At 41.3% G+C, this 15,390-nt stretch overlaps 1 protein-coding gene across 3 annotated transcripts; it reads right to left on the bottom strand.

Moving 5' to 3' along the window:
* Nucleotides 1-3,923: 3,923 nt before the first annotated feature.
* LOC139576059 (target of Myb1 membrane trafficking protein-like) lies at nucleotides 3,924-10,828 on the bottom strand. Of its 3 annotated transcripts, none has more exons than XM_071401706.1 (15): nucleotides 10,683-10,828; nucleotides 9,173-9,257; nucleotides 8,989-9,067; nucleotides 8,724-8,873; nucleotides 8,474-8,608; nucleotides 8,188-8,319; nucleotides 7,811-7,927; nucleotides 7,535-7,668; nucleotides 7,424-7,451; nucleotides 7,194-7,317; nucleotides 7,041-7,104; nucleotides 6,451-6,520; nucleotides 5,342-5,401; nucleotides 5,039-5,078; nucleotides 3,924-4,865 (listed from the first exon to the last, which is right to left on the bottom strand). In XM_071401706.1, exons 1-15 carry the CDS (start codon nucleotides 10,732-10,734, stop codon nucleotides 4,768-4,770), a joined length of 1,368 nt encoding a protein of 455 aa, XP_071257807.1. In that variant the 5' UTR covers nucleotides 10,735-10,828; the 3' UTR covers nucleotides 3,924-4,767. The 3 variants fall into 3 exon arrangements, with proteins under 3 accessions (XP_071257807.1, XP_071257816.1, XP_071257823.1); XM_071401715.1 differs by lacking the exon at nucleotides 10,683-10,828 and adding an exon at nucleotides 9,380-9,516; XM_071401722.1 differs by lacking the exon at nucleotides 8,188-8,319.
* Between the last annotated feature and the right edge of the window lie 4,562 nt (nucleotides 10,829-15,390).

The raw sequence follows: 15,390 nt of genomic DNA, 5'->3' as shown, positions 1-15,390 counted from the left end.
AATGATCAAGCTCAGTTTAATTCCGATGCTACCTAGAAGGGTGTCCGAGGCGTGTACGAGGTTGCCAACAACTTACATCTTCAACTTACACTAACTTCTAGTCCCGGACACTGATACAAACTTGAACAGACACTTCAATCTTATGGATACTCCTAGTTCTAGCAACTAGCCCCATTTCTAAGATGTGTCATTACTTCTCACTTATCTTACGGATACTCCTAGTTGCAACTAGCCCCGTTTCTAAGATATATCTCACACTTTATCTTATGGATACTCCTAGCTGATCAACATATCAGCTAGCCCCATTTCTAAGATATTTCAGAATAAATGGCAGATATCTTTACACAAGTGCCTTCACATGTAACACAAGTAATTTTAACAGAAATTCATACTCACACTCAGTTACTGATCTTAAATTTGGATATGTCTATAATACAATATGCAGATTTTTGATTTAACAGGCTCTGCTTACCTTTGTTTAGTCGACTTTTAGATCAGGTTCCTGAGGTGAGATGAATCCCCGGCAGCTCCTTTTCAGGTCACCCGTCTCTCTGGATTTGTCTCCAACTTCTCTCTCTCTTCTCATCAACCTCCTATGGACCGAATTCAGGTTCTTAGAAAACCATCCTCTGCTACCAATTTGTTGATGATACATTTACTAGAAGAGTGAGACCAAGTTGAGATGCTGGACCAGGTGGATAAGGTATGATATAAGGCAGTTTATTAAAGTGTAAAGATATCTGAAATAGCGTGCACGGACCCTTTCATCAAGCTCAAATGGAACTCTCTGAAAGAAGCCCAGATAACAGAGTGCATATACATTTTATACAAAGATAGAAAGTAGGTTGAGTCTGGAAGTTCTTGTCCTCTGGTTGGTCCTGATGAGTTGGGCGAGGTCCCCTTCAGGCTAGTATCACTGTCTCATTGGCTCTGAGTAGATTTCTTTGTCTTCAGAAATGTTCAGCTAAAACAGGAGATTAGGTGTGTGCGTAGATGTTCCTATTTTGACATTTCTGTGTGTCTCTGTAAAATGTTCAGACTGAAGAGGAGATTTTGTGTGTGCGTAGATGTTCCTGTCTTATCAGTGTTTATGAAAGGTTTGCGTCAGCCCTCTGTCCTTGGGTATGTGTGTGTCTCAGTTTCTGTGATATGCAGTACCAGGCATCCTTTTCTTATCAGTCTTTATGAAAAGGCCTGTGTCAGCCATCTGTCTCTGGGTGTGTGTGGGTCTCAGTATCTGCTAATGAGTTTGTGAGAAACCCTGTTTGGAAAGAAGTTAGTTATAACAATGTAATAGCAAATATGCTTGTGTTATAATAAATGATATTTATTACACTGGCAAATACAGAAGAGTGCCAGCTGTACACGAGAGGATATGCCATAAGCCATTCATAAATCAGCACTAGGGGTCAGTCTTTCTCTGGTACACAAAAGTGAAAAGTAACAATTTAGTAGTTACATTGGTGGCAGAAATATGGGTTTAAGAACACCAGCAGCCACCACAAATCACGATAACACTAAGCACACGTATAACTTCCAGTTGCCAAGTAGGGCAAGTCTCGGTCATGTAGCTAGCTACCCCATCACCACCAGGCTGAAATGAATTTCCGCGAAGTTCAGATGGGGCGAACAAGACTAAACTAGTAGGTAAACTTGCTAGCGAACTTAGCTTGCTACAACTCCTAGCTGTCTGTATGCAACAAGTTCGAAAATATCTCTTATTGGGGCACTAAGATAACGGACAGCTGTTCGAAGAAGCATGGTGAATTTCTGTCCAAATATTTCCAAGCAGTTAACAGGATAACAAGACAGGATAACAACGTAGACAGGACTAGACAGGATAAGGAGACTAGACAGGATAACAACGTAAGATGTGGCCAAAAATAATGTGACGTCAGAGTGATATGTAAAGCACGTGGGCGTATCAAGGAGCACCAATCAGAAGCTATGGGAGTGTAGAGGTGTTTTCTGAATCTAACCATGTCTCAAAACATATAGCCAAAGACAGTACAGTATGAAGATATGATAAACTATCCCCGATTACACTTGTAGGCGACGTTGCCTGGCTAAGCTCATGCGTAGAAACAAGTCATCGGGTCTTAATGGTCGTCTGGCGCCGAACTACGCATGTGCAGGCAGTCAAATCAAAGGCACTCCTTCGATGTAAAATAGTTTTGACGAAAATAAAAATGTTTCAGTTTGTCACTTTCCCGATGTTGGAGTAATAACATGTTGCACTACTTAAGACATTGGCTCGAATCTAGGTTGTGCCTTTAGATTTCGAGAAAATGTACAACTAAGGAATATTTCTTTACTTCTCAAAACCCAAATCCCGGCTTGGAAGTCTCGCGATGTTGCGCTTCTGGTTTGAGAAACTCCGTCGTATTGCCACGCTCTGGGCGAGTTCGTTTCACATGGCCAGTTGTCCGGTAAGCGGGGTTCGCACATTTAATTTGCAAATAACAGAAAGTAGCCTACTTCAAATAAAACATTAAAATTTTCAATTAAACCTGTAGAAAACCGAAACCACTGATAACAAAAAGATTACCAACTAAATAAACAAAGCAGTCTCTAAGTCCGTGATTGGGAGTCCCATAGGGCAGCGCACAATTGGCCCAGTGTCGTCCAGGTTTGACCGGGTGTAGGCAGTCATTGTAAATAAGAATTGGTTCTTAACTGACTTGCCTAGTTAAATAAATAAAAGTCCTTCCACTTGTACACAGGATACAGAAATGGAGGTAAACAGCTTATTCTGAAAAAGACCAAGACAGCAATCTTGATTTATAATAAACAAAAATATAAACAACACGTAACGTGATGTTTCATGAGCTGAAATAAAAGATCCCAGAAATGCTCTCAAATTTTGTGCACAAATTGGTTCACATCCCTATTAGTGAGCATTTCTCATTTGCTGGGGACAAAAGGACACAAACATGTGCAGTTTTGTCACACAACACAATGCCACAGAGGTCTCCATTTGAGGGAACATGCAATCAGCATGCTGACTGCAGGAATGTCCACCAGAGCTCTTGCCAGATAATTGAATGTTAATTTTTCTACCATAAGACACTTCCAACATCATGTTAGAAAATTTGGAAGTACGTTGAACCGGCCTCACAGCTGCAGACAACATGTAACCACGCTAGCCCAGGATCTCCACATCCGGTGTCTTCACCAGCCACCTGGACAGCTGATGAAACGGAGGAGTATTTCTGTCTGAAATAAAGCCCTTTTGTGGGGAAAAAAAATCATGCTGATTGGCTGGGCCTGGCTCCCAAGTGGGTGGACCTATGCCCTCCCAGGCCCACCCCTGCCCAGTAATGTGATATCCATAGATTAGGGCCTAATTACATTTATTTCATGAATTGTAACTCAGTAAAATTGTCATTTATGTTTTAGTTCAGTATAGTTTAGATACCATGCAGAATAGAGATTTACAGATCAAAATGCAGTATTTCAGAGAACCAAACATTGACCTAGTTTATGCTTCACAGTGCATTTCTAAATGGCCTCTTTCATACTTTGGTTTTAGGCACATTCGTTTTTAAAACGTTGAACTTCGGATATCAATTCCTTGTATCAGGAAAAAATACATAGTTCAACTTCCTCTTGCCACAGCTGTTTGGAGCTCCTCTAAGTCCTTCGCTGTTCCGTGTAAAAGTTATGGCATCCCAGTTTCTTCAGACACCTTTTAAAGTTGATATGACAAAAGCATTAACACTCCTGTAAGTACTTGACAGATTCAACACGCTTTTTAAAATGACATTGGAAATTGCAAAACCATTGTGTTATTCAATCACAGACTAGTGGAATTATGGTATACCAATTTTACAAAACACAGAAATCAATCATATTTGCAGAACCATGAAAATCAGCCCACACGCTGAGCACCCATCTCCCAGAGTGAATAAAAACAAACTATCTTTAAGACTTCATCTGTGTTTAATGTTACAGTATTTCATCATGACATTGTGTAACAGTTGATAAACTTCAAGTACTCCAGAAACAATTAGGTTTGTATTGCTCTTCCTAAAAAAAGTGTTCTGTATTACAAATGGGATTCATCATGAGCATCACATCATTCATTTTCCCTAATTATAGCTTATTGCAATCTACTAACATTGTGTATATCATGCCTGCATTTTCTGGAATGCACACCTTTCAATGTTCATCTGAAAATATTGGGCATATTCCATTCTCTTCTAAGAAATGTAACAGGAATTAAACTCAATCATTGTGCAAATGTTTGTATCCGCAGCCACACTAGAGGAGGCTGGTGGGAGGAGCTATAGGAGGACGGGCTCATTATAATGTCTAGAATGGAATAATGGAATAGTACCAAACATAAGGAAACCACATGTTTGACTCCATTCAATTCCATTCCAGCCATTATAATAAGCCAATCCTCCTATAGCTCCTCCCACCAGCCTCTGCTGGATATCCATATACATAGTGGCACGGGACGACTTAAGTTCTTATCATAAAGCACTCTTTTAGTGTAAGTTAAAAACACTTGGTCCAAGTTCATTTAGCCTTAACATAAAAATATACATTAAGCATACTAGATAAAGACCTAAACCCAGGAGAGTTTAACATAAAGTAGTTCTGTTGTTTACCTGAGTGTCAGTAGCACAACCCAATTGTCAGGAGTTGTTGTTCCCACCAGTCATTTACTCACTGTATGTGCCAATCATACATTCATCCAGTTCAGTCCTCTCACACTATTTGGGAAAATGGCATTGGTTGTGTGACAGGTTGCAGCTTGGCCTATGACTCGGAGTAGTTGTTGTTGTCACGAGAAGAAGCTTTCAGGGACGGGAGTCGCTCCGCTGCTCTCGCCCTTTCTGCCAGAAACCTGTCAAACTCTAAAAGGAGGGAGAAAGAGAAGTTGCCTTAGGCAGGCTTTGTTGGTCTCAAAAAGGATTACTCAGGACTTTGTAATAGTACAAGGAAGCAAACTAAACTGTTGTTGGATCTACATAGCGATACCCAGGGAGTGGATGAGAGCTGGATGAGGAACTAAGAAATAGAAGCTCACCCTCACTTGTCACACCCTCTGAATCAGCCATGTCGTCCTCCTGTTACACACATGAAAGCCATGACTGTTATGGTCACGTCAACAGTCACATGTCCAAACAAAATTGAATATGTTCAAAAATCCAGGAATGTTACATTTGCTGGGGTAAAGCACCGTGCAGGCATTTGCAATTACTGTATACTATGTATAGTCCATAAAACCAAATTAGAGAGGGGGTGCAAGGACTGGCACTGGTATAACATGGAACCAATTTGGACTCTGCTTGTATACCATGACATTGAGTGAATGCTAACAGTGACCCACCTCGTCCACATCCAGCCACTTCTCAATGTCATCCATCACAGACGTCTGACTCACAGGGATCTGGGAGAGTTAGGCAAGAGATTACTGTAAGCCACTGTTTTCTTGTGACGACCAGACTCTGGAGTACCATTACCTTTAGATTTTTCTTGGGCAATCTACACATAACCACCATTCAAGCATGCTGACCCCTAGTATTCTGATTGAAACCAGTTTATTTTAGACGGGGAAACAAGGGATCCATCCACCACACCAAAGTTACGGCAGGGAAAACAGAACAGAGTGGGGAGTAAATTAGCAAGCATAGTAATGATTTAGAAGAGTCATGATTTAAAAGGGATACTTGGGGATTTTGGCAATGAGGCTATTTTGGACACAGACAAAAATGGCATTCATGAGTTCATCTGACTCTGGGGAAGTAGATAAAGGGCCTCATTGCCAAAATCCAGAAGTATCCCTTTAAGATGTGCCAATACACACCATCTATCAGTTTCAGAAATGAACACTTATAACACTCAACACATGAATGCAAAAATCAAAGTAAGAAAAAAATAACCAGATCAGGCACACCGGAAAAAAAGATCATACAACCATCTCAGTACAAAGATGGAAAGGAAACAATCATTCATTAAATACACACTAAACATGCTTGAATACAAAACATCCCAGCATAAGCCCCAGGGGTAGAATGCAAAAAGAATGGCACTGTGCCAGCCAATCAGACCCACTGTCTGGGCTGTCATCCTGGGCTGTCATCCTTTACACAGACATTTTTATTTACGAACAAAGATACCGGTAGACATGCATGCCATAACACAAAACCATTGGGTTATGAACAAGGAGACAAAACAGAGACAGACAGACAATCTTATAGCACTAACAAAATTGCCAATTTTGCACGTGAAATTGTGGCAGGACACAGAGAACATTGTTTAAACATATAGAGGCAGGGCAGACCTACACATTACCTAAGACACAGGGTTATTGTACATATTAGTGACACTTAGTAACACTCCACAGGGCATAAGGACTCCATGGACACAAGCAATGCCCTTCCTAAACAAACATCCTTTCAAATCTGTCCTGGGTTAAATAATTCTGGGGTTACTGACCGTTCCAGTGTTCTGTAATCTGGTGTTCTGTGCTTGAGCCAGACTGTCGGCAACACCTTCATTCCGCTCACTAAAACACACATTTCACTGCTTAGAAAATTATGCAGTTTACATACAGTAGTAGAATAATAGCCATCTCCACAAGTAACCATTGGCCAAAGTATGAACAACTTTATTGGAAAACCAAATAGAGGAGAAATGTTCCTTCAACATTTGTATTGCAAATGTTTGCACAGTTTTCTCACTAGCCATGTAAGCTTGCAGTTCATGTCAGACTCCATTCATAATCCTTATTGACAGAATGAATGGCACAAATATCTTGAGCAAGATAAGCAACCATCCTGAGCCAGCCAGGTTCACTTCCAGTCTAGACTAGTGCACCAGCTTAGCTGGAGCAGGACTGTTATAACCTAAACAAGCCAGGGAGTGACAAGACAACCACAGCACTAGTTAATTTGTTATACAGTACTAAGCCATGAGAAAGTCTTGACACCTGCTTTAGTAAGCTCCCTCTCACTCTTGCTATAAGTCTGAACAATCCATTCTACCATGAAAGCAAAACCTGGACTTTTGTTGGAGCTGTCTATTACCTCAGTCTCGGTTGTGTCTGTGAGATGCTCCTGTTCTGTGCAAATTCATCGAATTCCCTCATACCTATGTGGAAAACAGGGTAAGATAATGAATTGTACTTTAAGGACACATTGAGAACCTCTATCAGATCGAGGAACACTGTAGTTACTTACTGAGTCCTGTCATCTGACTAGACACTGTGTCCACTGTTGATCGGCTGAGATGGCTGTGGGTGGGAGCTGTAACAACAGGCTTGATTGCTGCACTGAGGTCAATAAGGTTGACGTAGGTCGGGCTCTAGGCGATTGGGAAAAAGGTGAAGTTGAACAGTACATATTTCTCATCCAAACATGCATTTGTGATAAGGGTAAAGGACCACAGATCCTTAAGAAAAAACACTTACCTGCTGTGTAGCTCTTAGTCTCTGAAACCTGGAAAGGAAATAATGAAAATCATGCTGCTATCACAGCAGGAATTATTGACTGTATCTGATGATGATCATTTAGGACAATACCTCTGGTAGCGAGTGAATGTGGCATTGATTTCATCATTGGCAACCAGCAGCTCCTCGGTCAGTTTCTCCTCACTGAGTCTTGGGACCAGCTCCATTATCTTATCTTGCATGTCTTTACATGCTGCATACAACTCCTACTGACAGAGAGAGAGCAGGAGATACAGAGAGTCAGCGAAAAGACAGCAATGGACAAGAGAGATGGATACAAACAGATGACATGTGTCACAGCCATGGATGAACAGCCATAGAGAGAGCCCAGCGAGCGAACCAACTAACCTGAAGCAGCTCCTTGTCTGAATGCTTAGCTGTTGCTGGATCCAGTTGAGACATCATATCTGACATCACGGTCAGGTTACCTCGAACCACTCCCAGGTCGGTCTTCAACTTTTTAACCTGGAATAGGAGTCAATGTCATCAGCACTCATATGCTAAATTGTGTGGGGTGGGGTTGGCATAATACTGTAAAGCATCAACTTTTATTATACATTCTGAATGTGAAACAAGTAACTGAAACATCCACAGTGCACAAGGTAATTGGATTTTAAAGTAATGCCCTGGAGTGAATTCAGCCTGCATGCAAAAGATTGTTGTGTTACTAAAATAAAAGCCATGCCATTTTAGAGGCCCCTGTATGACGTGAGCGTTCCAATCACCTCATAAGGTGTGAAGGTGAGGGGTCCCTGCTCGCTCTGTTGGGATGCAGGAAGCTGTGGTGATATGGGGACAGGCCTGGTGGATGAGGGTGCAGCAGATACAGTGACAGTAGGCCCGTTATCAGGCACAGTCTGGTGACAGAGCACAGGAACCAATTGAGTTAGAGAATAGTGTTAAGGAGTAGGGAGTTAAAACAGCTTAAGAGAGGTTTAGCAGAAAGTTGTAATCTGTATTTGTCAGTGAGGAAATGCATGCATTTTCACCAGTCATTGTTTGAAGGTATACCCTATTTGGAGTGTGAATGGGGGAGTATCCGTCCAGTTCAGTCATGGGAAACTCCAGTCCTTTCCGTCTCAGGTCCTCGTACACAGAGACCACGCCCGTCAGAGCTGGTGAGCTGCGGAATGCGTCTGCCCATGCCTGAACAATAGACAAACACACATCATAAACAGCACACACCCGACAATAGCTAGCTGTCAATTCCAACACAGCTCTGTGACTTACTGAAGGTATGAGTACCAATGCCATCTCTCACCTGTATAAGGCTGAGCACTCTGTCATGCAGGACCAGAGGGGGATTGTTCTTGGGTAAGATGGACCTGACCAGAACCCCCTCAACAAACTCCCTGGTTGAGACTAGCACATGGAACCTGTGGCCACAGTTCTTCACACACGCTTCCAGTACCTGAGAACCAACATGACATAAGAGAGATGGAGAGAGAAAGAAAGTTAGGTTACAAGTTCATGAAGAAAAGGGGGGAAAAAGTATGGTGAATGAGAGAGGTAAATGTGACACTCACAATCAATGCCAGCATGACCTCTCTGAAGTTCTTGTTTCCAACAATCCTCTTCTTTATTGCTTTGTATGCATCTCTAGGCCTGTAATCATTGTAGGTAAATAAGCAACTTCAAACAACAAGAGCACAATACAGTAAGGAGAAAAAAAGGAAAAAACAGTCCATTATGTCAACAGAGGATACACACCCCTCCTCTGTCTCGTTGATGATGTCACAGATGTCCATGTTGAGGGCCCAGTCCTCCGACTGCAGACTGGAGCTGGTTGCATATTCTGAGAACAAAAACAATTGAGACATTGCACTTTATTTTGCATAAAATTATCTGGAAGACATAGTCACTGTGAAACGGTCTCTGCCTCATAACACAACTCTCAATAGCTGTTTATTAGCTTACTTTGATGATGCCTCTACTCATCCATGCGAGTTAAATCCCTATTTGTTTGTCAAACTCATTCTTTCTCCATCTAACTGACTGGTTCATGTGACCAGCATTAGGTTCCTTGGCAGATGTTTACTTAAACAAATTAAATGTTCTGTCTTCATTCCTCTGAAAGGGAGGGGATAGAAACAGGATTTAGCTCAGTTGAGAAAGTAGAACAACCTCTCCTACTTGTACCGTCTCATTGTGGTCATATACATTAAAGTAGGCAGATTGTTTTTCCATCTATAATTATGTCACAGGGGGAGTTTAAGCTTATAAGATAAAATAGGCCACTTGTAGTCTACATAAAAACAAGATGGCAAGCAGATTAATTATTAATCATCAACGTTACTCACTCTGAAACATCTACAGTATATATGTTATTCCATTATTTCTTAAAGGCCCAGTGCAGTCAAAAATGTGATTTCCTATGTTTGATAAATATTTTCACACTATTAGGTGGAAATAATACTGTGAAACTGTGAAAACGATAATGTCCGTTTAGTGTAAGAGAAAAGTCTACCTGAAATTTTTGCCTGTTTTGGTGGGATGGAGTTTTGGCCTACCTGGTAAATTAGTTAATATACCAATAAGAAAGACTTCCAAACCTCTGCAAATAACAGTTCGTTTTCAGTTTTCCTCTCCCACTCTGTCCTAGCAAAATTATTGCTTGAGAAATTGCTCTTTGCTAAGAAGTACATTGTTTATTTTTGACCATTTGAATTTAAAACATTCACAGTAAGGTACTTAAATGATTTGATATCGAGATAAAAATGGCTGCATTGGAACTTTAATAAATGTCCCCTTCTTAAAATTAGGTCACGAAGGAAGGGAACAATTTTTCAACACACCACCCAGAGCTTGCCAAACGATTGGTCTATAGACCAGCAAGAATACCCAAACTGGCCAATGAAATTCAGGATTAAAACACTGTAAACCCGCCTCTAGGGTATTATTGTGCGGTGCCAGTGTCAGTCAAGTAATAGCATAATCTAAATCTCTTTTTGCACTGTCAATCTTGATCAATTAACTAACTATAAACAAGCAATTGTCACAGTTTCGTTTCTTATTAAATACATAACCAATAACGCCAATTTCCCTTTCCATAGCCTACGGATTATCTTGTGTCGTTTTATGGAGTGATAGTGTCTGTTTTCCAACAATAGCCTACCAATGTCTTGTAGCCTGTCATGTCCGATGCAACAATGTAAACTATCTACAAACTCACGCGCAAACCACTATAAACCTACTTTATTAGTTAAAATGTAACAATTACCTATTCGCTGGCCCACGGGTGTAGTAAACGGGTTCCCTGTCAGAAACTCCATCCTTCTTTCTACCAGTCAAACCAAAATCCAGAACTGCGCTTCCGTCGTTTCCACAGCAGAGGAGTTATCGCAAAGAACTGAAGCAGCACAAATGGAATTAAATTAGGTTACGTCATCTGTTAAAGTGAAAGTTACATTCACTGAACATTATTGTCTACTAATTGGGAATTTATACATTGCATAAAATGAGACCATATTAATACATGCAGAATGATAGGGTAGCCTACAATAGAGCCACCAGAACATTTGCACAGAGAGGAACAAAATAAACACTATTTAGCTAAAGGCTAAACGATAAACCATCTTCACATTCTACCCCATCATAATACGTGGACTATGAAGCTACACTACATGACCAAAAGTATGTGGACACCTGCTCGTCGAACATTTCATTCCAAAATCACGGGCATTAATATGGAGTTGGTCCCCCCTTTGCTGCTATAACAGCCTCCACTCGTCTGGGAAGGCTTCCACTAGATGTTGGAACATTGCTGCTGGGACTTGCTTCCATTCAGGCACAAGAGCATTAGTGAGGTCAGGCACTGATGTTGGGCAATTAGGCCTGGCTCACAGTCAGTGTTCCAATTCATTCCAAAGGTATTTGATGGGGTTGAGGTCAGGGCTCAGTGCAGGCCAGTCAAGTTCTTCCACACTGACCTTGACAAACCATTTCTGTATGGACCTCGCTTTGTGCACGGGGGCATTGTCATGCTGAAACAGGAAAGGGCCTTCCTCAAATTGTTGCCACAAAGTTGGAAGCACAGAATTGTCCAGGATGTCATTGTATCCTATAGAGTTAAGATTTCCCTTCACTGGAACTAAGGGGCCTAGCCTGAACCATGAAAAACAGTCCCAGACCATTATTCCACCTCCACCAAACTTTACAATTGGCACTGTGCATTGGGGCAGGTAACGTTCTACTGGCATCCGTCAAACCCAGATTCGTCCGTCGGACTGCCAGATGGTGAAGCGTGATTCATCACTCCAGAGAAAGCGTTTTGACTTCTCCTGAGTCCATCAGAGGCAACGCATGGCATTGCGCATGATGATCTTAGGCTTATGTGCTGCTGCTCGGCCATGTAAACCATTTTCATGAAGCTCCCGACGAACAGTTCTTGTGCTGACATTGCTTCCAGAGGCAGTTTGGAACTATGTAGTGAGTGTTGCAACCGAGAACAGACAATTTTTACACGTTACGCGCTTCAACACTCTGCGGTCCTGTTCTGTGAGCTTGTGTGGCCTACCACTTCGCGCCTGAGCCGTTGTTGCTCCTAGACATTTCCACTTCACAATAACAGCACTTACAGTTGACCTGGGCAGCTCTAGCAGGGCAGAAATTTAACAAACTGACTTGTTGGAAAGGTGGCATTCTTTGACGGTGCCATGTTGAAAATCCCTGAGCTCTTCAGTAAGGCCATTCTATTGCCAATGTTTGTGTATGGAGATTGCATGGCTGTGTGCTCAATTTTATACACCTGTCAGCAACGGGTGTGGCTGAAATATCCGAATCCACTAATTGTGTCATTGTTTTCTTGAGTCATGTAAACTTTAAAGTAACAATATTGTCGGCTCTGTGCTTTACAGCAATTTCAACTAATTCAGCTTTCTGCCACCAGGTCGCACTGTTTCATTATAGATCATGTAAATGTTAAGGTTATGGCAGAGATGTTAGATTTACTAGTCAGTCAGTCAGTCACTACTTATGTTATGGTATGGTTTCTATTTCACATAGGCTATTTCACTTCATTTACTGTGCACTATAAGGAGTTATAGACACGTCTATATTATTTTATTACAGTATTTTTAGATAGTAATGAGAATATGTGCAACAAAAAAAATAAATGATATGTACTGTGGATGCTATGACAATGTAATAGCATGTATTTATTGCAAAATTCCTAAAATATTGAATAGTTTGTGCATTTAAGTAAATAACCTGCAAATTACATTCCTTAAATGTTGTTTTCTTCCTCAAAGAGGGTGAGATATGCAGGAGAAAAGCCCAATAATTGACTTGTTATGCCGCAAAGTTGCTAGGAGTGACTCAGAATGACTCATGTGAGACGAAAATGAAAACACTTTAGAGGTGTTACTCTCACCGTCTCTGCCTTTACTGTTCTGTACCTCACAGATATGATTCCATAATATCACTAATAAAAATGTCATATCTTCCTGTGTGTGACTGATTTGGTTGCAGGTGCTTTGAGGTTGCGAGAGTGTTTCAGAGCCGGTCACTGCATGTGTGAGTGTGAATATTGAACGTGCAGCAGATAGTGTTTGAGAGATGGTCACTGTCTGTGGTCATCAGATGTGAGTTGCTGTGTTGCACCTGGAATAGTTGTTTTGTTCATTAATGGTCTCATGAGTCTGGGAGTAAAGAGAGAATCAGGGTAACCATCCCTGTGGTCTTCTCTGCTGCTGGCCTGTCACACCCAGGGGCTTTCTGACACAACTGGGTTCCACAGCACAGAGACTGAAAAGGCACTGGCCATTCACTGTGACATTTTGCTCCACATACAGGATGTGTATTTCAATGGCATTCAATTGTCCATCTGATTCCAAGTGTTTTTCAACTGTACCAAAGGAGGTTGGTGTCACCTTAATTGGGGCGGACAGGCTCGTGGTAAGGACTCGAGCGGAATGAGTGGAATGGTATCAAATATATTAAATACGTGGTTTCCATGTGTTTGATGCCATTCCATTTGCTGTCCAGCCATTATTATGAGCCGTCCTCCCCTCAGCAGCCTCCACTGATCTGTACCCATGAAATGAACACTAACAAAAACTATCTGGATGATTACAGAGAGAAGGAACCATTATGGCCTATGTATACCATAATCATAATACAATGGGGAATTCTTATTAGGACATGTTGGTATAAAAATGTTTAGGGAGTAATAAGCCCTTGAATCATGGTGGCCCATGCTATCTTATGTTGAACAATGGGTGTGAGAAATGGTCTTTCTTGTAAGGAAGGGTACCAGTGTGTTCCAATGCAAAGTCTTGGTGACCACTGCAGTGAACCAATAGCCAGCCTACATGGACCTGTCCAATCCACAGCTGAAAGACAGTCGCTGGCACAGCGTGATTTGTTCTCTCAGAGGAAGCTCATGAGTTCAATACAGGGACTGCAAAATGCTAGTGGTCACCAATATTGAGCCCAATTCTGAGTCAATAGACAGAAATGTCATGTAAAATGATGTCGCATCATCACTGTCAATGTGATAAGGATGAATAGAAAATATAAACAGATTCCATGCAAATTGGAAGCAAGTCAATGTCTGGCCAATGTACTGTAAATTCTTCTATCTCCGGTTATTGAGCCAATGGTTTACAAGATCTTGCACATCACATATTGAACTGGGAACTGAGACATAATCGACAGTAACTTGATACATTGAAGATCATTATTTAGCTGTTGTACACTAGATCATCCAGGTGTGAGATTCTTTTCAGAATATAAATACTGTTCAAGTTGATCAAGAAAAGGTTGCAGAAATGCATAGAATGTGATGGAGGAAAGGGTCTCAACTCTCATCAACTCTTCCTCAAACCTGAGTCAGATAACACAATTCCATAGAAGTTTTCTTTTACAGCTCTGTCAACCAGTATTGATTCAATCTCTCATTGTCACACTTCAACAGTTTTCTAATCCTCCACTAATGAATTAAATTAAACCAGTCACAGTCACAGGGCACAGGTCAATGGAGATACAGTAGAAAGACAGGCAGCAACATGCATGGTTGGAAAGGCCATCTCTTGCAACTTGTGTTCACCTATGCTTCCAAGGCAAATTTGCGAAACCAGATGATTCAAATGCCCTTCATATATAATTGAGATGCCATTATGAACCTATACTTAATTTCTTTAATGTCACTAAACGCACAGTGCTTAAGTTATTACAGGATTAATGTTGTAAAGCATATGAATTTGATATGATGTTGACTTAGATTATTGTTAACTTAAACCCCCTCACCTCAGCATGCTATCTCTAACACCATGCTTTCAATTATAAAAAGAATCATCTCACAGCCTTCATTTCTACATTTGTCAATAACAACAACATTACATTGAAAGGCAAGGTGACATGTTGCTAGGGAACAAAACTGTGAGGAGTGACTGCATCCAGTTGAAGCAGGACGCATGTTATTAAGGCATGCTGGGTTATTCTTCTGGCCCTTTGTGAGAGGCCTGAGATATTCCTCCACTCCACCAACAGCTTCCAGTGGGCAGCCTCCTGATCCCTCCCAATGTGCCACCTCCCTCCATATCTGACATGCACACTGAGATCTCTTATTTAGTTTCACTTGTGTAAATGTCAAAATCATTTGTCAAGGGAACAACATACATACAGCAGGGGAGCATACAGCTCTGACTATGGGGTTGTATTTACAAGGAATTGATTTGTCTGAACCTGCTTTGAGCTTTTCGGTCATAACAACTCACAACCAGAGGGGAAGTCCAGGTGGGGAGAGGAGGGCAGGAGGAAGAAAGAAAAAGAGAAAAATGTGTTTGCCAGAAATGGTCCCTAATTAGTGAGGCGTGTTATCTTCTGTGCAGGGATTGTTTAATGTCTCGGCCCACGCCGCATATGAGAACGAGCTAGCTGAGAATCAGCAGCTTCCAATTAGGGTGGGTTGGAAATAATGTCTCTGA

The sequence above is a fragment of the Salvelinus alpinus genome, chromosome 1, assembly GCF_045679555.1.
Source record: "Salvelinus alpinus chromosome 1, SLU_Salpinus.1, whole genome shotgun sequence".
Classification (NCBI taxonomy): Eukaryota; Metazoa; Chordata; class Actinopteri; order Salmoniformes; family Salmonidae; genus Salvelinus; species Salvelinus alpinus.
Note: the sequence above shows the minus strand (reverse complement) of the source record. Positions and strands in the feature narration are given on the sequence as shown.